General features: G+C 40.2%; 1 protein-coding gene across 3 annotated transcripts in view; it reads left to right on the forward strand.

The window, feature by feature from the left end:
* Positions 1-23812, forward strand: part of ARMH3 (armadillo like helical domain containing 3) — a 150101-nt gene that overhangs the window by 13815 nt on the left and 112474 nt on the right. For 2 of the 3 annotated variants that reach the window (XR_004425337.1, XM_033130949.1), the window contains exons 3-14: positions 1338-1394; positions 1504-1650; positions 4069-4176; positions 7551-7643; positions 8428-8502; positions 8624-8710; positions 13169-13225; positions 14907-14950; positions 16564-16624; positions 19626-19672; positions 20188-20263; positions 22007-22100. Coding sequence is in view for 2 of the 3 variants with exons in the window: in XM_033130949.1 (XP_032986840.1) it covers positions 1338-1394; positions 1504-1650; positions 4069-4176; positions 7551-7643; positions 8428-8502; positions 8624-8710; positions 13169-13225; positions 14907-14950; positions 16564-16624; positions 19626-19672; positions 20188-20263; positions 22007-22100 (946 nt within the window). In the remaining variant the exon portion in view is untranslated. The remainder of the gene's footprint in view (positions 1-1337; positions 1395-1503; positions 1651-4068; positions 4177-7550; positions 7644-8427; positions 8503-8623; positions 8711-13168; positions 13226-14906; positions 14951-16563; positions 16625-19625; positions 19673-20187; positions 20264-22006; positions 22101-23812) is intronic. The other variant, XM_033130950.1, reaches the window with a different exon arrangement.

Consider the following 23812-nt stretch of genomic DNA (forward strand, 5'->3'; position numbering starts at 1 on the left):
GATTTGAACCCTAGTGTCTGATACCAGAGCCCTTATTTGTTCAACTTTGCCACATGGCCCAGGATAAATAATTCAGTCAAGTGAAATATTTAACTCTTGGCAAAGCCTTAGAGATAGAGTTTGATATGCACAAAATTAATACAGAATTGCCCAGGTCAGTGCAGGTGGTCACATAGAGAAAATGAGGGGGTACTAGGATCCTATTCGGGCTCTTTCTATGTTAAGTAAGCTTGGTATACATATGATTTCAGCTTGCGTGAGCTTTGAGGATGGGAAGTGCCAGCTCCATGAATTCCCTGAATTTCTTACACAGACAACAAAATGACATTACAGAAGTGTAAGGATCAAAGTGTGACATCTCCTGGGGACTAGGACTTGAGAGAAAGAGACTAAATGAGGACCTTAGGAGAAGGCCAGAAATGTTGCTTCTCGTTGTCATCCTCAGTTAAAAATCCAAAAGAGATTCCTAGTATATTTTATTATTAGAGCAGTTTTTAATGAATGAAGACATTAGTTCTTCATTAATCATTTTTAATGGGTAATAATTTTAAAAGGTCAACTTAAGGTAAGGTGATAGCAGGCAGTTGACTTACTGTTTTTATGTCGTTAGCTTTTCCTGTAAAATGAAAAGCTTTCTTGTTTCACTCATTAACCACAAGTCTCTGACTTTCTAGAATTTGTTTGAAAATTATTGTTAAGAAATTTTGGATTGTAGTACTATAATTTTGCTAACCTTTTAGACCAGTTTGAATTAAGGAAAGAGCATATTAAAAGCTCTGTACAGAGCCCTAAATGCATATGGAAGGGCAAGTAGAAGTAGTCAACAGAGGAAGTTGTAAAAGCCATGGCAGTATTAGATGATCTGGGTTCTGTTTTCTGCACTTGTTAAGTCACTTAGCTTTGTGGACCCTCTTTCCTAAAAGGAGGATAGTGATAATATCTACCCTACCTGGCTCACTGGGTCTTTAGGTTTCATGTATGTAAATGGGCTTTAACAACTGAGTACCATACAGATGCAGTGGGGATATGTAATATGACTAACTTATTCAGATGCTTAGGTTCACTTCTTGCTAGAAGAGAAAGATTTGAGGGAGGTTCTTTGAGCCTTTATTTGACTTTTGGTACAGGGAATCTATGCACAGTGTCTTCCATTTGGGGGAAAAAAACCCAAAACTGTTGTTCCCCATTACAATAGCTTAGAATGACGAAACTAAAAGTTAGTTTTGAAAGGTGATTTTGAAAGGTAAGGGTGATTATGTATAGTGACCATTTCAAATGTATTCTTAATGATTTAGTGTAAGCTGGGGATATTGAACCTGTTTATCTTCTGGTTTTAGACAGAGGACCCCAGTAAGTGCAGTCCTCGATTTTGGGAGGAGCTCTTCCTCATGAAGGTAAGACTTGGTGGCGTCTGTGGATTTTCCTGGTAACTGAGATTGCCTTCTCAGGGGTTCTAGGTGCTGTACTACAAATGCACTCAGGCCCTTATTGTTTGCTTGCTAGGTGAACTTAGAGTACCTAGAAGGCAAGCTGGAATCTCTGGATGGTGAGGAATTAATGAAGATCAAGGACAACATTAATTGCTTATTTCAACACTGCATCCAGGCTTTGGGAGAGGAGCATCCAATTCGAGTTGTCAATGCATTGCAGGTACAGGGCTGGGAGTCTAGGGACGTCTTGTTTGATAGGAGAAAGGAATTGTAACACATCTGTTGGGATCTGAGGAACCTAGAATTACCCTGAAGTTAGGAGGTTTTCTGTTTTCTTTACTTCTTTTAAGTAATCAAACATCTACGCTATGCTTGTTTAGCCATCTTCCTGGTTAAACACCTTGATGCTTATAGTAGTAATCTTGTCCATTTGTATCATTTGACTTAATGCCAAGGCAGATTATTTGGCATCATTCTTATTATTTACTTGAGGAAAGGAAAAGAGGAAAATGAGGAAAGGATGCTTAGTCTTCTGCAAAAATCAGGAGATTCTTAATACAGTATTTTCTCACTAGATCAAGAGTTCTTATTCTGAGGTTTCAGAGGGTCCTTGACTCCCTGAAATTATATGTAATATTTTATGTGCATATGTATGAAGTCTGACAATTAAGTTTGTGAACTTGTTGCAATGATGTTGCTAACCTTTTTTGATATCAGAGGGATTATGCAATATGAATTTGTACCAACTGGACAAACTGGTAACCAAGTTTACTATTTGCAAGTGCTGAAAAGGCTGTGTGAAAAAGTTAAACAACCTGAACTTTTCGCCAACAATTCATGGCTCTTGCATCATGACAATGCACCAGCTCACACAGCACTTGTCTGTGAGGGAGTTTTTAGCCAGTAAACAACTAACTATATTGGAATACCTTCCCTACTCATCTGATCTGGCCTCCAATGACTTCTTTCTTTACCTGAAGATAAAGGAATATTAAAAGGGAGACATTTTGATGACATTCAGGACATCAAGGGTAATATGACAACAGCTCTTATGGTCATTCCAGAAAAAGAGTTCAAAAATTGCTTTGAAGGGTTGACTATGTGCTGGCATCAGTTCATAGCTTCCCAAGGGGAGTACTTCGAAGGTGACTGTAGTGATATTCAGATATTCAGAGGTATGTAGCACTTTTTCTAGGATGAGTTCGCGAACTTAGTTGTTTAACCTCGTGTAATATTTCTGGAGAGAGGGCTTTCCTCAGATTTTCAAAAAGGTCTGTAACTCTGAAAACATTAAGAATCATTGTTCTTCATGCTAAGTGGCATGATCATGAGGAAGACTGAACAATTATTTCTTGGCTTCCTGTTATGTGCCAACCATTGGGCTCGTGGAGATACATTATAGGTTTCCTGAGGACAAAGACTTTGATAGTTACACTCAATACTTTGATCCTAGTGTGTAGTACAGTGCCTGGGAAATAGCACTCTAGAAGTACATTTTTATTGAGTGAATGATGGGCAGAGTTTCTTAAGTTTACTGTCTAGTAGCTCCAAGTGTAGCCTATAGTGGGCTGTGATTGACAGACTTAGAATATGAAGCTCCATGACAGCATAAAAGATTTTATTGGAAATTTTGGTTGACTGGGTTTAAGATTCTAACTTACTAGTTGTGCAGGTCACCTTGTGAGTCCCAGTTTTCTCATCTGTACAATGTAGAACTTACCTCTGGAGCTTATGCCCCAGAAAGAAGGATGGTGTTTATACTGTAGCTTTGTTAACTTCTGGCACGGTTTTGAGCATCTAGTTGTAGGGGCTCATTGAAAGTTGAAATGAAAGTTGGAAATTGTACTTCCTGTAATTGCAGTGGCTAACTGTGGGGGCATGAATTGTAAACTGTTTTTAGTTCAGTGGAAATAAATTGATATTAATCCACCTGGTGACTCATAAAAATTAGTACATTATTGTAATAGCTGATACTTAACTAATTTTTAACAAAGTTCCAGGTACTATTCTTGGAGCTTTAACAAAGTTTCAGGGACTATTCTGAGTGCTTTATAGTATTAATTCACGTAGTCCTCACAGCATCCCTATGAAACGGTTGCTATTATTATCACTCCCATTTTATAGATGAGAAAACTGAAGCAGTGAAAAGTTAACTAATTTATTTGTACTCACACAGCTAGTAAGTAGAAACGCAATAAATTTAAGATTTGAAGCAATTGATTGTTATTGTATAGGGATTTAAGTAACTTGTAGTTATTAAAAAATAATTATTAAAAATTATAAATGACAATGTAAATATTGAAATTAATTTTAAATAAAGGAAAGTTCTACCAATCCCATGACACAAACTAAAGGACTCCTTTTTATTTTTGAATATCACCTTCCAGTTTTTGTCTGCAGTACAATTTTTAAAAAGAGGATGATTAAAAAGCAACAAAAAAGAGGATGGCAACAGTTTGCTATTCCTCTTTTAATTCTGGATTTTGCAGGTTATGTTTTGGAGCCCAAGTATTAGAGCAACTGAATGTCAGCTGTGCAAGCGGGAGGTTTTGAGGTTGCAGTGTGAGGTTACAGATCCACTGCCCTTTGCGTTTTGAGACTTCCTCTCTAGAAAGAATCCTTTCTCTCGTTTTTGCAGACCTTGTGTGCACTCATTCGAGGCGTCCACCAGAAGAATAAGTCTACGTCTGGGTTTGACATTATTAACATGCTGATGGGCTTTGACAAGGCAGAGCTGTGCATGAAGGTGAGCCGTCAAGCTGCAGGTGTGCCTGTGGATGGCTGCTTCTGACATTTGCTCGTGGTACCATCTGCAGACAGCTATGCTTGAAGATTAAGACGCAGTTAGATATAGATTGGACTTAACCTTGAATTTGAATAGTCTCATTTTACAGATTTGGTTTATCTGAATAAAGGATGATTGGAAATTCAGATTTGAATTTGAGGCATCATTTTCCTGCAGGATAGAGACTGAGCAGTTTATTTTATGATTTATAGCATACGATCATATATACTTAAAAACATTTGTGAATTTAAATATAACAAATTAATGTACAAAGGTAACTTTAGTCCTAAACTTGAAGATTTCTTATTCAACACAATGACTATAAGAATTTTAATTTTTATCGTTTGACACTTTAAAAAAAGTAACGGCTTTATTGATATATAATTCACATATCATATAATTCACCCTTTGAAAGTATATAATTCAGTGACTTTTAGTATATTAATGGAGTTGTACAACCATCACCACTTTTAATTTTAAAACATTTTTATCACCCCAAAAACAAAACATGTAGCCATTAGCTGTCATTCCCCGTTCCCCCTTCTCTCTAGCCCCCGGCAACCATCAATCTGCTTTATGTCTCTATGGATTGATTTATTCTGGACATCTCATATAAATGAAATTATATGTGGTGTTTTGTTTCTAGCTTCTGTCACTTAGCATGTTTTCAAGGTTCATCCATGTTGCAGTATGTATCAGTACTTATTCCTATTTATGGCTGATTAGTGTTCCATTGTATGAATATACCATACTGTTTTATTTATCCATTCCTCAGTTGATGTACATTTTGAATGTTTCAACATTTTGGCTATTATGAATAATGCTGCTATGAACATTCATGTACAGGTTTCTATGTGGGCATATGTTTTCATTTTTCTTGGGTAAATACCTAGGAGTAGAATTGCGGGGTCATATGGTAACTCCATGTTTATAACATTTTGAGAAACTGCCAAACTGTTTTCCAAAGTTGCTGTACCATTTTATAGTTTCACCAACAAAGTATGCCGGTTCTAATTTCTCCACATCCTTGTCAACAGTAGTTTTTGTCTATATTTTTGAGAAATGTCTATTCAAATCCTTTGCCCATTTTTAGATTCAGTTATTTGTCTTATTATTGTTGAATCGTTAAGAGTTCTTTATACATTTTGGATATAAGCCCCTATCAGATATATGATTTGCATGGTTTGACACTGTCTTGAATGAATGTCCATGTGAAGAACTAGTCTTCTGTCACTCACTAAATTTAAAGTAAAGAAATCTGTGTGCCAAAGAATTCTTATAGTGATTAGGATATTTTACAAAGTTACCAATATACAATTACCAATACACAAAAATTTAGTACCCAGAATCAGTTTTTAATTCTAGCCTGTATAGTTCATATATATATCATTGTGAAACCCCACATCTCTATTTCATTTCATCATGCTAACTACTGCCTATATGCTGCTGACTAAGTCTGTATCGTTAGCTTTAACAGCCCCTCATGAGTCTCAGAGTTGTGTATGTGCTCAGTGAGCACTTGCTGAATACACCCACTCACATATCCCTAAGTAGCTCTTTCTTGGCTTATCCAAAATGGAACTCATTTTTCCCCTACATCTGTTCTTCCTCATTCATTCCCTATCAGAGTAGGGGTACCTGTCTTCTCAGTCCCCCAAGCCACAAAAGTGGGAGTCATCCATGACTCTTTCCTCCCTCTCATCTTTTACATTCAGGCAATCACTAAATTCAGCTAATTGTACTTCAGCTCATATTTCTCATACATGTCTTTTCTTCTTTTCACTTTACTGCCAGTGTCCCCAATATCTCTCACCTGAACTATGGCAGTGACACCTTCATTCATTCTTTTGACAAACGTTTGTTAGTCTCTTATGTGCCAGGCACTGGGGATACAGTGGCAAATAAGACATGGCAACTATCCTCAGGAAATTGATAGAGTAGTCCTCATTTGTCTCCTTCCCTCCAGGCTTACCATCTTTAAATCTGTCATTCACACTGACACCAGAGGTATTGTATTTTACACTCAAATCTTTCCTCTTAAAACCCTTCATCAGTTTCCTATCACTAACAGGTTAAAAACCAAACTCCTTAGTTAGCTTTATAAAACTTTCATGATCTGTTTCCTATTTATTTCTCTAGTCTCATCTCTTGCCACTGTGCCTTACTCTTGATACTTCCATAACAACAAATTACTTGTATTTCAATTCCATGCACAGAGCCATTTCATACCTCATGTGTCTTTGATCATGCCAACGCCTGTCTAGAATTCCTTTTCTCCTCAAGTTTTAATTAATTCCTACTGATTTTTCAAAATATAACCTACCCTAGAGGAGTCCTGGAATAGGAGATATCTGAACTAGTTCTCTTCTTCCATGTATATTTCTGTCATAGTAACCATTAAATCAAAACTGTTTATTTTTCTCTCCGTTAGATTAAAAATACCTTGACAGCAAGGATCATTGTCTTATTTTTTCTTGTATTTTTGAAATATTTAACGTATAGTAGACCCTCACTACATATTTGTTGAATTGAACTGACGTAGCTTATTTTGAACCTTCACTTGCCCTTTCTGCATGCTAAATCCTTATTCTCCATTCATTCTCTTCCTTCATTTAATGTAAAAGATTTATTTTCTTCTTTCTTCCATTGTGGTACCTAAAGGTTTCATCTTTTGATTATTTTGGGTCTAACAGCTGATTGTTAATACAAGTGATAAACTCCAGTCTCATTGTCTCGTAGAATTGACCGGATAGACACAAGCTAGCTTTGTTGGATAGTGTGGATGGCCAGCGATAGCCAGTAGTGATACTGTCTCGTTGTTTGTTCAGTGTGCCTGCATCAAGTGATAGGCTTTCTTTATCGAATAATGAAACCTATCTAGTTATTGAACTATTTATTATTAACCTTGAACTTAACCATTTATTATTTTTAATGTATTTAATCGAATTTTATTTTATGTAATTAATTAGCTTATTATTTATTGTTTTTAATTTATATATTTATTATTAATTTAACCATTATTATTGACCTTTTAAAAATTTACTTCATTCTAATCTAAAGGTTTATATGAGGATGGCAGGCTGCAAACATTCATTTGGTAGAAGAGTGAATTCTGTTGTTCTGTGCAATTGTTCTAAAGCATTTTCCTGAAAATAGCTAGACTTAGAAGTCTTCCTTTTCTTTGTCTAATTTTGTAAGGCCTCGGCCTTGGAATGATATGTTTGCTTCATTGTGTGTTATTCATATTACCCTGTGTAACATAACCCAGAATTGGACAAAGACACAGTGCAGATGTTACTTGATGTGGTTTAACACTTAATGGTTCTCTTTCTCAGAACTTGATGGAGAGTTTGGATTCATTGCTTTGTGCAGAAGGTTCTGAAAGTCTGAAGAGTTTATGTCTGAAACTTCTCCTTTGCTTAGTGACTGTAAGTGACCCATCTGTATGTTTCTTTGTCAAGGGTATTAATTGACAACAGGGGCAAGCTTATTTAAATACTTGAGCCCAAATTTAGAAAGGAGAAGAGAAAAAATTAATTCTTTACTGGGGCATTACATCACTCTGTTGTGTTTGAATATATAGAAGGATGTTAGCATGGGCTTTCACTTCCTGGAAATTGCTCTTTGGAGAAACTGCTGGCATCTTAACCTGCAGGATATGTGATGTTTGTCACTTTAGAGGTACCACTCCTGGAGAGCTACTCTCTTTGGGTTTTCAGATCTGCCTTTCTCACCAAGTCTCATTTGGAAACAATTTTTTGATTCTGAATATTTTTATTTGTTCTGACTTTGATTTTATAGCACAAAGCTGGCCTGTACCTTCTGGTGGGAGGAGAGTAGGGTACAGTTCATTTACTTCAGGTGGTTCCCTTTCCCTGCCACGACTTGAAGACTGCTGGATCATAAACTTCTTCCTGTGCATATGAGGAATGAAACCCAAGAAACTGTTAAGCAAATGCTTGTGTGAGGGTATGAGAGAAACAAGGAGAAGTTCAAAGATTTAGGGAGTTTTAATTTGCTAATTTCCTACCCAACTAGGGTCTGTCTATTTAGGCTCTTGTGGCTTTGGGGGAGCTTATGAAAGATCTACTTAAGTATCTAGTAGAATGTTTTAACATTTCTGTTTCTCTTAGATGCTAGGGGAGGTGATACATATATAAGATATCAGAGTGCTTCGGTGTAGACTTTTAAAAAGCCTTTTATTGCATCCAGGTGACAGATAACATCAGCCAGAACACTATTTTGGAGTATGTAATGATCAACAGCATATTTGAAGCAATTTTACAGGTTGGTCAGTTCCCTTGTCACCCTTTTCTCTTTTGGGTAAACCACCTCCTAATATCTTCTCTGTGTGTGTTCCTAGGAACTAGAAGTTAGCACTCTCATGCATTTCTGGTTCTTGTTACAGATACTTTCCCACCCCCCAAGTCGCAGGGAGCATGGATATGATGCTGTAGTCCTCTTGGCTTTGCTGGTGAACTACAGAAAATATGAGGTAAGTGGGCCTTTTAACGGATAGTTATCTTTCTATAATCTTCCTAAATGTGGACACTCCTAGAGGACTTTGCTTAATGTAGAAGACATGTTCTTGGTAAATGATATATAGATTAATTTTGATAAACTAAAATTTAAAAGTTCTATATTAAATGCATAGGGCAGAGGATATACCTGGTTAAAAGGAGTCCTGTGGTACAACTTCTAATAAAGTGAGTAAATATCCCTAATGTAGTGGTTTTCAAACCCAACTTATCATTGGAATTACCTAGGAACGTTTTAGAAGAAATTTCTGGGCTTTACTCTCAATACACTGAATCAGAATCTTGAGGGTGGGACCTGAGAATCTGTGTTTTTTGTTTGGATCCTCTATTGAATATGATTAGCTAGAATTGGGAACCACTGACCTAATGAATCTATTTTGAAAGATTGGACGATTATATGTTGGATTTCCTTAATGCAATCCACTTGTATAAGTATCACTCTTGGCCTGGGAACTCTTTCGGATTTTAATGGAAATTGAATTCAGAACCTTATCCATATTAATTCTGGAGTTCTTTTTGTCCCTGAATTAATTGGGGACAGATTTACGTATAGGTTTTCGTTTTTTTCAAACTTTATTTTTTTTAATTTAAGTGTGTTTTTCCAGGACCCATCAGCCAAGTCAAGTAGTTGTATCAATCTAGTTGTGAAGGGCACATCTCACAGTGGCCGATGTGGGGAATGAACCAGCAACCTTGTTGTTAAGAGCACTGCGCTCTAACCAACTGAGCTAACCGGCCGCCCCCAGATTTATAGGTTTTTGAGATGAACAACACTTAGAGATTTCTACTTGGGTTGGTGCATCTACTTGATTCCCCCCCCAAAGGCAGAAGAATACATAGAAAAGGAAGCAGGGGGCACTTAGGGAAGACCGGGGCCTCATTGGGGATAGCTTCAGAGGAATAGGGAGCATTTGGTACTGAGTCCTGGACTGTAGGAGTACTTTACCAAACCCAGAAGTCAGGAGCTATATTGAGGCAACCTGAGTTTCTTCCCTTGACAAGTAAGCAGTGCTATGAGAAGTAGGGCAGCTGGAGGGAGGATTGTCATTTCTGAACTTCTGGATCTTTACTTAATGATGTTTGATATGATTCCTGGCCAGGTCAAAAGTGATGGGTAACAAAATCTGGCACTTATTCTTATAAAGAAGGATATGGAAGAAGGGGAGGCTGTGAGAAAGGAACACTTAAAGAGGAACTGGAATATATGGAGCAATGTTAATGTGTTGTAAATCCCAGGAGCTGATTGCTTTCATTGTCTTGGAGGAACTGACGAATGATGTGTAGAGCTACTACCGTGTTTCCCCGAAAATAAGGCATAGCCGGACAATCAGCTCTAATGCGCCTTTTGGAGCAAAAATTAATATAAGGCCCGGTCTTGCATAAGAGCTGATTGTCCGGCTAGGTCTTATCTTCGGGGAAACACAGTAATAAATATGTAATTTATCACCAACACCTGTTTTACTGGTGATCTGGAGGGGTTGGCATGGTAGCCATTTTGATCTCTGTCATGTGTATTAGTCTCTAGGGCCTATTACAACAGCAAAAAACATGGCTGAGGAAAAATGCTGAAGATAGTTAAAGAGAGTTGAATTATATGTGATAGGAAAGCACCATCATCAGTAATGAATATTTTCAGAACATTCTGCTGGATGTAGGCCACTCTGCTGGATGGAGGCAATGGCTTGGCTTCTCTAAGTGTAAACTGAACCCTAGCCCAGCCCAGTAGGGCTCTCGGACATGTCAGCCTGAAAAATTGGACATGGCCAAGGAACTGGAGAAAATCATATTTCTGGAGTGAGGCATGCATCTCTTAGTCTGTCAGAAACCCCAGAAGAATTAACATAGTAGGCAAGGGCAGGTTGGTGGACATAATTTATCTGGGCTTTGCAGCTTTTGATAGAAGTCACTCCCCAGAAACCGTTAAGGAAGCCTGGTGACCATGGAACAGGAAGGTTTTTGACAGGAACATGAGGAATTCCAGATGAACATAGCAAAACCAAAAGCTAGTGCAATTTTATGCAAACTAGTATGAGAGGGTGTGTGCTGGGAAGAACAGCATTCTAGTTACTACCACAATCAATCCCATGACCAGTGGGGTAAGTTGAAACCTCTCTAGAAAGGTGCAGCGGGCACCAGAAAGGTGGGGTGCCCAGCTAAACACAAAGAAGGCGAGTAACTAGAGTGAAAGTGATGGAAAAGATGTCACGTAGTAAATGTAAATAGTTCTTCCTCATTTCAAATAATGCATTCCATTTTAGTCATTTCATCTAAAGAGAGAGGAGGCAAAAAAAAAAAAGTCTAGGGAAGTGCAATGAAAAGTAGTAAGTAGGGTATGCTTTAGATCAAATAAAGGCAGGACCCTGGGACTCTGTCCCCACAACCCTGTTCGCGTGAGTCCCTGAAGGTGCGCTGAGTTTGTAGGTAATTCTGTTTAGTGGATGAAAAGTAGATTGGCCCCAGTTTTAAAACGTGACCAGCACAACAGGTGCATAGTGTTAAGGAGAATCGGTATCTGGCAGAATAGAAATTTTCACAGCATTAATATCCTAGCCTTCTACGTTAGGCATGTCTCCTGAGATGAAGTGACTCAGTCCCCAAATGCTGCCCTGAACATGACATTTCCCAGAAATTATAAAATTGTTTATTATGTCTAGTTGCAAGTTGTTCCTTTTCTTTCTCTCTCTCTCTCTCTTTTTTTCTTCCCTAAAGAGCTTCCCTTGAATGTGATAAAATGGTCAAAGGAGAAAAAAATATGGTTAGCAATCATTGAGCCCTTACCATGTGCCAGATACTATGCTAAGGACCTTACATGTCTTACTTTATTTAAGTCTCATGGTAACCCCAGGGAAGACAATATTATCCCCATTTTCCAGATGAGATATTGAGCTTAGGTTAATGTGCCTAACTTGTCATAATTAATAAGTAGAGACGCTAGACTTCAAACCCTTGCTCTTAGCCACCTTGCCTTTTCCCCAACTGCTGTTAAAGCATAGCTATTCTTGGTAACCAGATGATCTTTATTATGACCAAAAACAGTGTACTTTTGGGAAGGTGAGTAACTAGGACTTTTCAAAACTTATGCCAAGGAAAGTGGCCTTCTCCTTCTAGTGTTGTTTTCATCATGGTGGCATCTCTAAGTCAGCCAGTTGCTGATTTTCTTTTGCAGGGATCCACTTGCATTGGATCTTGTCTGAAGTCTGTAGCACCAGCAGAATTTGACTGTTGGTTTCAGGAAGAATGTTGAGAACTTTCCTCTGTTAGATCAAGTGACAAATGGAGTGGGTTTTACCTCCTTGAGTTGTGTTGTCGAAAACCTTATAAACATTTGGCCTGTTAAGAAAGCAAAGAGGTCTCTTTCTCCATTCCCAATTGACATTTCAAAGATCCCCTCAGAAACTTGATTAAATAAGCTCTATGTGGGGGGGTTAGCCTTCCAGTTGGGTTTCCAAGTTTCTCAGTAATGAGTTTTCTTGGTTGCTGTAAAAACTGCCAATCTGAGAACTATTGTTCTTTGCTTTCCTTGGGTTAGAATTGGTGCCTGATCTGCATGAGGTCTTTCCTCACATCCCTTGGGTGGGATGTTTTCAAGGTGAGCAGGTCGTTGATTCTCATGCCACCAGTAGGAGATGGCCCACATGCTTAATGAGTTTAAATATATGTTCATTTCCATATGCTGCCCAGCTGAGATTGGGTCTGGAAAAACTCAAGAAATCTTCCAAAGCTTTAAGTGATGGGACAATCATTAAATCCCAGTGTCCTGACCAGATTGTAGTTTGGGTAATTACATCCTTTTTTTTCAGTTCCCCTGCAGTGTTATTTGGGTATCGGATCCATAAATGGCCTCTCTGGCTGTTAAGCAGCTGCCACTTTCCACCCCCAAGGTGGCTTTGTGTTCCGGGTGGGTGAATCAGTCCTTGCATATAATTTGTGGAATGGTTAGAGAGCCTTTGGGGTGAGAATATAAGCTAGCAACTTATAAATTTGTGCCTTACGGCAAAGAAGCTTTTATGTCTCCCAAAAGATAGTTGTCCCTATGGATTCAGTAAATTATTGGCAGGATAGAATAACTCAGTCTTCTCTTCTGAGGTGAAATTGTTCCCAGTGAGTTTGTGGAATGTTCACTTATAAACAAGAGGGAAAGATGGGAGAAGTGGCGGACCTAGGCCTGAGCTGATTCAGCCTAGAGGAAAATGCAGGTAGAACAGAACTTGTGTGTGTGTGTGTGTTTGGTGAATGCCCATTTACACTGAGAAATTTACTGGAAATGGGAGAGTCAGATGACACGTTGGGCCTGTGTAGAAGGAATATCGATACAGAGAGAGGACCTTATAGATGCATTTTTGTTAACACTTTGTTAAATAGTTAATGGGTTCTTAAGTAGGTCACACTCACCTTGAATCGCTTTTCTCCAACAGTCTGTGAATCCTTATATTGTGAAGCTGTCTATTGTGGATGATGAGGCCACGCTCAATGTGAGTACCTGGATCTTTGTGTGTTGTTTTAATGACTTGCATTCGGTGAACTTGTTTTCAGTGGATATTTAGAACAGAGAGCAGAGAGCTATTGTGTTAATTTCATCTGGCTATCAAGAAGGAATTGGTGTTTCTTTTTAGAGCATTAGTGCGGCTATCTTATTATATTCTGTCTTCTCGTCATGGAAGGAAGATTTGAGGGGACATTTGCTTGCTAATCATGTTAAAATAGTTGGTTATATATATTTCATGTCCTAGTGGGCTAAGGTTGACTGTCCTACAGAGTCAGTAAGTTAAATTTCCAAGAATAGGAAGGTATAGATGGTATATCAAGTCACCGTGTTGTACACTTTAAATATCTTACAATTTTATATGTCACTTATACCCCAATAAAGCTGAAATAAAATAAAAAAAGATTAGGTGACTAAATGCTGGGAGATTCCTCATTGTAGAACTAGCCAGATGGTAAAGCCTGTCTTGGTAAAGCTGAAACATGGACGATGATATATTTCTGTTACAATATGTCCTTCAAAGTTTCGGAAATAACATCTGATCTTTGAATATAGGGAGGAGGAAGAGCTTTTTTTTTTTTAAAAAAAGATTTTATTGGGGAAGGGGAACGGGACTTTATTGGGGAACAGTGTGTACTTCCAGGACTTTTTTTTTTCCAAGTCAAATTGTTGTCCTTTCAATCGTAGTTATAGAGGGTGCCGTTCAGCTTCAAGTTGTTGTCCTTTCAATCTTAGTTTCGTGGAGGGCGCAGCTCAGCTCCAGGTCCAGTTGCCGTTGCTAGTTGCAGGGGGTACAGCCCACAATCCCTTGCGGGAGTCGAACTGGCAACCTTGTGGTTGAGAGGACACACTCCAACCATCTGAGCCATCCAGGAGCTCAGCGGCAGCTCAGCGTGCCGTGTTCAATCTTAGTTGCAGGGGGCGCTCTCCACCATCTCTTGTGGGACTCGAGGAATAGAACTGGCAACCTTGTGGTTGAGAGCCCACTGGCCCATGTGGGAATCGAACCGGGAGCTTTCAGAGTTAGGAGCATGGAGCTCTAACCGCCTGAGCCACCGGACCGGCCCCTAGGTGTCTAGCTTTATACTCTTTCCATCTTGCCCTTTTCATTCTTCTAATTTCCTTAAGGAATAGAGAAGCACACTTGATTCCCCTTGTGGCCTTACTTGATCTTTGTGTTGTACTTAGCAGATTCTGGAGGGAAAGTTGATAAGTCACTTGAACATTTATTGGATGGTTCTTCCCATTACACTCCTGTTTTCCTGTGGCCTGAAAGAGAGTGCCTTGTCTGTATGCACCTTCTTCAGTATGGGACTCATTGTCACTTTCATTGTGGTTATTTTAGAGACATATGAGAGTTTGAAGATTCTGACTCAGTCTTCTGAGGTGAAAATGATCTCAGTGAAATTGTCAGTGATCTGGGCTGGTCTGTTTCACCCCGTTACTCTTTTAAGTAACAGTAAGTAAGATAATTAGATCAGAAAAATCTCCCCAAAGAAGTTCCTTTAGATGCTGTGAGAATGCCTCTCAGAATTTCTGTCCTTGTTGCTAAGTTTCAGGTAGAACTTCTTGGGTTCGGACCATAGGGGTGTAATTAGTGTTTTCCCTGGCCTCATCATAGCGTCACCACCAGCCCCTTATTTCACCTGTGCTATCTGTTTTCTTTCTAGGGAATGGGGCTTGTGATTGCTCAGGCTTTATCTGAGTATAACAGGTAAGTCCACCTTTCTAGAAGAGAAGGGTGTAATTTTCACTTGAATTGGTTGAGTAGGAAACAGGTTTGTTAGCGTCTTAGGTGAACTTCCCCTAACCTATCGCGGAAGAGAATTCGGAGGTACAGCTGCTGGCGGATGTATTTGCTCTAGCAGGGCTTGATGGCTTTAGCAGGGTTGTTTCTAATACTGGGAGAAGTAGCCATCAGGTTAGTGTCCATCTTTTCTTTAAACAGTTAGGCACGTTCTTTTGCAACCTTTGGGTATTTTATTGCAGAGCATTTTAAGCAGTATTCCAGCCACAAACAGTCTCTTCCATTTAGCCCAGTTGTAATGCGGGGTCTCTGGTCCTGCTCCCCACATAAGAACGCAGGATATGGCGAGTCCAAAACGGACTCGCCAACGGAACCATGGACGGGGGGTTCATACCACTCTAGTCTCGCTGGCGACTGGGTTGGAGATGCAGGAAGCAGGCTCCACACGATGCGCAATCCGCTCTCCGCTTCTCTGCCAAGCAACTGACCAACATAGCCACGGCAGTTATATTCGTGGCTAATGGCTGACCGGTAACAGCTGATGGCCACCCAGCCACAGTGGATGGCCATCCGATTACAGCTGATGGCCATCAGCTGTTACCGGTCAGCCATTAGCCACGAATATAACTGCTGTGGCTGTGCTGATTGGTTGCTTGGCAGAGAAGCGGAGGGTGGATTGCACATCGTGTGGAGCCTGCTTCCTGCATCTCCAACCCAGTTGCCAGCGAGACTATAGTGGTATGAACCCCCCCGTCCATGGCTCCGTTGGTGTTCCGTTTTGGATTCGTCATATCCTGCGTTCTTATGCGGGGAGCGGGACCGGAGATGCCGCATAACACCAGTATATCATAGAAATATTGTATTCTATGTAAAAAAGGTTGTGAGGCACTGCTTTTTTATATGCTTAAAATGAAAAAGGAGAAAACATATTGAATTAGATGTAGTTTGCTTCTTTTTCATGAGAAATCAACTGCAATTTCCCCGAGTCCCTGTGTGTTCTGGGGGCTCTCTTCATTGATGCTTGGTTTGCTTCCTGCTGTGGATGGGGAAGGGTCTTATATTCAGTGAATGAAAACCAGAAGTGTCCCTAATCCTGACAAGGGCTAGGCTCTTTCTTGCTCCTTTCCAGACTTTCCTCACACACAGTTGGGTGTTGAAATTCCAAATCTATCCCATCTCCACAAATAGTTTACTTTTAGCTCACATATTTCCCCTCTTCTTCCATCAAAAACAAACAAGATTTTCACTGTTACAGCCTTGAAGTAATTTCTGTCACACTTTTCAAGTAATAGGCTGTTTGGGAAATAACTGGATCAGCCATATGTTAGAACAGTTTCACACTTTTCCAGCTCGCTTTCTAAGTCTCTCCCAAAGTAGCCAGGCATTTTGGTACATAGTACCTCAAGAGCAGATGTGTGCCTCTTCGCTTGCAGGGGAAACTGCAGTGGCTGGACTGTCCATGCTTTTGTTTTCTGGAGTCAGTGAATTGTACAAGTGTCCTGCCTGATTACCTAGAATGCCACGGATGAAGACATACTTGATAAATAATGCAAAAGTTGAATTTAGTTATTTTTGTGCAGGCAATATAAAGACAAGGAAGAAGAGCACCAGAGCGGTTTTTTCTCTGCTTTAACAAATATGGTAAGTCCTCTTGTTTTTCTCTCACCTGCTCAGAAATGTAAGAGGTCTGCAGAGGTAGACAAATCTGGACTCAGAAGTTTAGATGTTTGAGGTGATGGCATGATGAAGGAGGCTGCTCAGAGCAGGTTTCTTTTTTGTACACAGTTTTTTTTTTTTTTTTTTTTTTTTAACAAGACTTGATTGGGGAACAGTGTGTACTTCCAGGACTTTTTTTTTTTCCCCCCAAGTCAAGTTGTTGTCCTTTCAATCTCAGTTGTGGAGAATGCCATTTAGCTTCAAGTTGTTGTCCTGAGTCTTAGTTGTGGAGGGCGCAGCTCAGCTCCAGGTCTAGTTGCCGTTGTTAGTTGCAGAGGGCGCAGCCCACCATCCCTTGGAGGGAGTCGAACTGGCAACCTTGTGGTTGAGAGGACATGCTCCAACCAACTGAGCCATCCGGGAGCTCAGCAGCAGCTCAGCTCAAGGTGCCGTGTTCAATCTTAGTTGCAGGGGGTGGAGCCCACCATCCCTTGCGGGACTCGAGGAATCGAACTGGCAATCTTGTGGTTGAGAGCCCACTGGCCCATGTGGGAATCGAACTGGCAGCCTTCGGAGTTAGGAGCACAGAGCTCCAACTGCCTGAGCCACTGGGCTGGCCCAGAGCAGGTTTTTTTGAAAGCTGTATATCTTTTAGTGATTTCCAAACCTAAGTGAGATACGGGAAAGGAGAGCTTGGCTTTCTCTGGGGCAGATTTTTTTCCCCCCAAAATTAATTGATTCAGTTTTTAAAGGCTATAACTAATGTACATAAGCCAGACTTTTGCTTTCTAAAAAGTTGACTCTGTTTGAGGACTTGACCCTCAGGAACACAGAATAGGAGGATTTAGATGTAAATCCAACCCTGTGTGCGCCTTGGCTGTCTGCTATGGCCACTTGGTCCCTCATAGCTGGTCTTGGAGTCGAGGGATTGGTGCAGTAGATATGAGCCACTCCTCTAATGGGCCAAGAGGTACATGGTCTAGGAAAGTGATTGGTCCAGTTTGCAAGACTGCTGAGCAAGGTTGGCATTATAGGCATTTTGGGCCAGATAATCTGGGACTGATTTTTAAGAGATAAGTCTAGCAGGTCTTAAAATCTAGGCAGATTCAGAAAAATCTTTCTTCTTGGGCGTTAGTATTCAAGTAATCAGCCCCAGGGCAAGACAATCTTTTTTTTTTTTTTAATTAGAGTTTATTAGCTCTTTCTGGTTATAGAACTATTTGCTAATTGAAGGAAATTTGGAAAATAAGGAAAAAATTAAAAGAGAAAAATTTATCCATAATCTCATAATTCAGAAATAACTTCTGTTAAGATGTTGGTGTGTTTACTTCTAAGTCTCTTTTGAATCCAGGAAGACACACACAGATGTACCCACACACACATGTGTGGTTTTGTGTGCTGCTTGTTTAATTCCCTATCATACCCATCGGGAACATTTCTCCGTATCATTAAAATTCTTTAAATACTTCATTTTTAATGATTGTTTAAAAACGGGGGGGGGGGGAGTTTCTTAAGTTGCCGGCTGTGTGAGGCCTGTCCTATATATATCTGGGGCACATCTAACTATCCCTCACTCGGGGCTCCTGCCCACCCCTGAACAGTACAAATGAGTTCCTGGATCCTTGAGGCCCAGGCAGTCCTGGGCCCAGTGAGACAGGCATCGAACTTGGCTGGCAGCTCTGGGCCAAGCACTCACAGCTCCAGTCTTGCCTAAACCCTTGTGACAGTTCCCTCACCTGTGAAGGGGATCCTCGCACCTACCTCCTAGGGCTTTGGTAAGAATTAAACGAAGCCCCTGGAACCCAGAAGGCTACAATTATGCAGGCCAAACTATGCTTCAATCAGCTATTTTATTTCAAAGCCTGCCTTTCACACTCTGAGTGTTTCCTAATAAGTGATGTCTGTTGGAACCATCCAGGGATCTCTTAAAGCTGCTGATGCTCCCACCCTGAGACATTCAGATTTGGGGTACCGACTGCAACCTGGGCAAAGCTTCCGGGTGATTCTAACATGCAGCAAAATTTGGAAACCACTGCCCCAAAACTATCCCCATTCTCGGCAGCAGTCATTGATGCCTGAAATTCTAAAGCCAATCCTTCTCGTTTTGTCACTGAGTCTTGTTCAATGCCAATACCCTTGAGCAGGGCATGACAACTCTGCTGAAGGACTTGATAAGCTCTTTAACTCTGAAGCATAAAATAAGTCTCTCACAGGTCAGAGCAGTATGAGCGCTGTATTGATGCTTGGTTAAATGAATGAGATATAATTATATTGCTCAGGGATCTTTGTCTTTTGGCCAAGAGGAAAAAGTTTTGTACTAAACAAACGAAGCTCCAGCTGCATAGCTTTGGACATCAGTGAGCAGGTGGAAAGGGACTTTTAGGGGGATGGGCCTCTTTCTCAGTGCCTCTGATTCACATATATTGGAAGCAACCTACTCTATGTACTTACTCAGCGGCCCTGCCTGGGATAACAGGCTAAATAAAGATTTTGTGATCTGAAAGATGGACAATAGGTCTCACAGACAGTTCTGGTCTAAAACCCAAATATTCCCCTGAAGACGGACCTGTGTTGGATAAAATCACCCTGCTTTCTGTGATGTTCTACGTGAATTAGTTTTTGACTTCAAATAAGCAACTTCCAGGAAAGATGGAGAGCGATGAAGATGTCCAGGTTACCATTTACTCGCTGTCAGTGGTTACTAAACTTACAGTTTGAAAAGGAGAACTGGACAAAAGTACTAGGATTGTTTTTAAGTCCCTTTCGGGAAAGACAATTTAGTGGACTTCTCATTTCATTTATTACTTATGATTCTTTTAAGATCTTCAAAGTGGGCTGGTTTTGCTGTGTATGACTGGTGGGCTAGAGTTCCAAGTTCCCTTGGGCTGCATGTCGCTTGTGTTTTCCCTGGTTAAAGGCTTCCTAGGCAGAGCTGCTCTTAATTTTTTTTCTGCTGTAAGTCTGCAGTTCCCCTTTTCTTCCACAGGTGGGCAGCATGTTCATAGCAGATGCCCATGAGAAAATCTCAGTACAGTAAGTGCCTGACATTCTTTGTGCAGTAACTTGTGCTTTAGTCTGGGTTCTCTGACTGGATAGGAGAATGTGAAACGTTACCTCATGCTAATCATTTACAGATTCAAACTGTTTTGGTGATTTATCACATGTTTCTTGGGCTTTAAACAATAATAGACCCTTATAAACCTCTACTTTGGTGCCGTGTATTGAGCCACAAGAAGGTGAAAAACCGTTCCTAGCTATCTGTAATGAAATGAAAGTGGACTGGGTATCTGAGCCAGTTAAAGACTTAACTGGATTGGGGTGGAAAAGTGAGAGTGAAAATAGTGAATGAAGTAGATAAGAACCAAGGAATTAAAGTCCCTTTCCTCTTTCCTCTTTGCCTGTGTATCCTTTACATAAGGAAAGGTAAGAAAGGGAGAGTTAGAAACTCAGAGGGATTGATGAGGAGCTGGGATGAAATCTTATCTTGATGGTTATATTGTTTTAACTCCACTGTAAGAGCCTCTTCAGTTTGTTCTCTTTTTTTTTAGAACCAATGAGGCCATCCTTCTGGCACTTTATGAAGCTGTTCATTTAAATCGCAACTTCATCACAGTGTTAGCCCAGGTTGGTTATATTAAAAACTCCAATCCTTTTTATCCCTGAAGTTCATATAGATTCACTCCATTGAAAAGCCCTTTTCACTTTGCCTGTTAACGCCCTGCCTTGCATTGGTAAGTGGTTTGCATTAGTTATCTTTGCTTCATGCTGTCCTCAAAAATGTATGTTTCCATCTGGTGCAGAAGTAAGTCTGATAACATGCAAAGTTAGTGGTTTTGACCTGTTTGCTGATTCTGTTAACCCAAATGAGTTGAGATTACTTCATTTGGCTCACTGGAAATCCCTCCATATTATCTACCCACATGGATTTTTATATCAGGCTTTCTGCTTTCTAAACCACTGTGGAATTACAACCGTAGATAAAATAGGCCAAGTCACTTATCTTATTATCTCACTGATTTCCAGAGAAGAAAAGTAAAAAATATCTATCCTGTCCAACATAAGGTTAGCTGTTAACAGAAGAAATGGTCTACAAATACTGAAAGCAGAGACTATCAAGTGCTGGGTCATTTGCCTAAGGCAGGGTTGTCCAAACTTTTTTCAACGTTTTTCACCAAGGGCCATATGCGGTAAAATACACAAACAGCCGGGCCACTCCCTCGAGGTGAAGTACGTATTGCCTCACCTGGTTTATTTAAGTAAACTAAATCTATTTTTGGAATTTGCTGCGGGCCAATTAAAAATGGATTGCGGGCAGCAGTTGGCCCGCAGGCCGCAGTTTGGACACCCCCGGCCTAAGGGATAGCCTCAGTGCTTGGTACAGAAGGGGACTAAAATGCACTGAGAACTCCAGAGCTGTCCATGAAAGCTGTCCTAAAAATTTGATAAAGTGTTTTTGTTTTAAAGCAGACTGTTTAAAATATGTATGAGGTTTCTTTTAAAGGAAAGTTTGCTTATGCTTTTTCCTCAAAGGGCAGATGTGTATGGGATGCACTGATTGAGTTTAACACAAAAAAATGCCATGCTTAAAACGCAGTGTGCTGGTTTGGGCTCTGCCTAGGAGGACACTTACCATTTTTCACGACTGATAACATAAGAGATTTTCTTTACCTTTCTGACTGTGTTTCTTGTCTGCTCTCTGAATTCTGTAACTGATATAAAGGAAGGTGAAAGGCTTGAGGAGAAGGGAGCAGCTGCCACTTGACTTACTTCTAAAAAGCTGATGTGGCAGGGATGGCTAAGGAAGGGCAGGGACAGAGGAGTCATCTGTTTCGGTCCCCATTGGGGATCTCCCCCATGTCTTCACCTCCCCACCCCACACACTCTTGTTTGTTGTGAAACAGGAAGGCTGCCATCTGCATAGCTCTTTCTATAGTACTTGTTATCCCTTTGGCTCACCTGCATTTTTTATCAACAACATATATGGTCATCAGAATAGTCTATAGATGTATTTAGATGTGATGAGAGTAGTCCCTTCCTGGGTTCAGATAGGACTACAAATGCCCCCTCCCCCCATTTTTGGTAGAATAATCCTGTGTATGTGTTTACTCCAGTTTTTTATTTGTTTGGTTCTGTAGAAATACTTATATAATGGGAACTTAGCTGCTTAAAAAACTAGCTCACAGAGCTTCTTACTGGAGTTTAGCAAGCATCAACAGCAATCAGGTAGTCATGAGCACTAAATGTAGAAGCAGTCTCTCCTCAGTGAGCTTTCTGTGTATGAGGCCAGGAATGCCAGAAGGGACATGAAGCACAGGGTCCTTGGAACTGGATTTTCTTAACTTCTTACCCATCGGTGTTCTCTTGCAGAGTCATCCAGAAATGGGCCTGGTGACAACCCCTGTCAGTCCTGCTCCTACAGCCCCTGCCACACCACTTGGGACCACACCACCCTCCTCTGATGGTAAGCACCTCTTCTGTTTTCTTGAGTAATAAATCATCGTTCAGGGTGAGCATAGCTGTGTTGAACAAGGAACACAGTTGTTTATTCTTTCACTGAAGAAATTGTCTGAAATACTGTCCTTCAGGACTCCTAAAGCTCCAAAAAAACCAGTGCCTTTCTTTGTGTAAGAAGCTCCATGACTCCAGTCCTCCTCAGGCAATGGCTGTAGAATCATGGAGTGCTAGGCCTGAAAGAGGGACCTTAGAGGTCAGCGATGCCTGTCCTGCCAAACCCTCGGGGGACTGGGGAGGCTCCGATGAACTATTTTATGAATATCTCACGGAGATAAATGGGAAATAGTAATGTTGTCTCGTGTTACCATTTGATAAATGAGGGAATTGAGGCCAGAGAAATAAGTACTTTGCCTAAGGTTAGTGAGAGTTGAAACTAAGAACCAAGACGTGGATCAGGGCAGGGTCCATGTCTATTTTTTTTCCACTACTGTCTGCCTGGCATAGTGCCTGGCATGGTCATTGCTTAGTAAATATATGTTGAATAATGAATGAGAAAGTTACCCTGGGATTTACTCACCGTTCTGTGTCTGCTTGCCACTACCAGTTAGAAAATGACAAGTTTGAGTGTAGTGTAATCGGGAGTTTGGTGGGTATTTAAGACTTCGCCCCCTGAAAAATAACAAAAAATATTTTTCCACTTTATAAATGTCATGGCTGGAACTTAATAAAAAGGTAACAGAAAAGAAATTATGAATTTTGCCCAATAAACTTTGTGTCACCTGCATTGGTTCTAGTGTAAGCTGAGTGTGTTTGATGGACAACCTTAACCAAGAAATAATTTTCATTAATACTTGATGTTTTGCCTCAAATGTTGACTTCATTTAGGGTAAAGACGTACAGGAAACCTGACTTTGATCCTTTCTTTGTACCTCCCTGTCTGTATGTGAAGTTACCTTCTCTGATCTGTTTTCTCTCCCTTAAATTTTCATTTCACACTTGTGGCAGCAGCATTTCAAAGTAGTACAAACAGTATCGGTACAGAAGCATGACAGGGAGGTGCCATTGATATTCAAATGTATGGTAGCCAATTGGATCTGTTTAAAATTGAAAGCCGAATTCCAAAATATTTTAATGAGAAGGAGCAAGTAGTGAGGATTGCTGACTTGTGTCTACTTATTCTGGTTACTGTGTAATCCAGTGGAAATACTGTTCTTTTTAAGGATGAAGCCTGCCTGGTTACCATGGATACCAATAGCCATAGATATACATATATACACACACACATATCTGAATTCCATGTGGTGCTGGGCTTTGGATGCTTCAGAGAACTGCCTTTTAAACTGTTCATTGTGAACACTTCTACCCACACACTTGATTATGCAATGGCAGGATTTGTGCTTACTTACCTACAACTAGTGAGCTTTTCTTTCTTCTATTGGGAAGATAGAGTTAGCCCACTTTCAAATGACTGTCTCCCTTGACAAAGGCTGCTGGGAAGAATTATGAAGCCAAAGATCAAGGAATGACTTCTTTAGGAAGGAGATTTTAATTGTGAGGGATTTTATTATCTCCTATTTTGTTCTTTTGCCTCTCTCCTAACTCATTTGCTTTCTGTAGGGGTCCTAAATATCATAACCTTGTTTTCAGGTTTTGGTTTTTAATTATAATGGTGCTCAGCAGCTCAGTTATATTTAAAGGTATGTCACTGGAGCCATTATT

This window comes from Rhinolophus ferrumequinum, chromosome 16 (assembly GCF_004115265.2).
Source record: "Rhinolophus ferrumequinum isolate MPI-CBG mRhiFer1 chromosome 16, mRhiFer1_v1.p, whole genome shotgun sequence".
NCBI lineage: Eukaryota > Metazoa > Chordata > Mammalia > Chiroptera > Rhinolophidae > Rhinolophus > Rhinolophus ferrumequinum.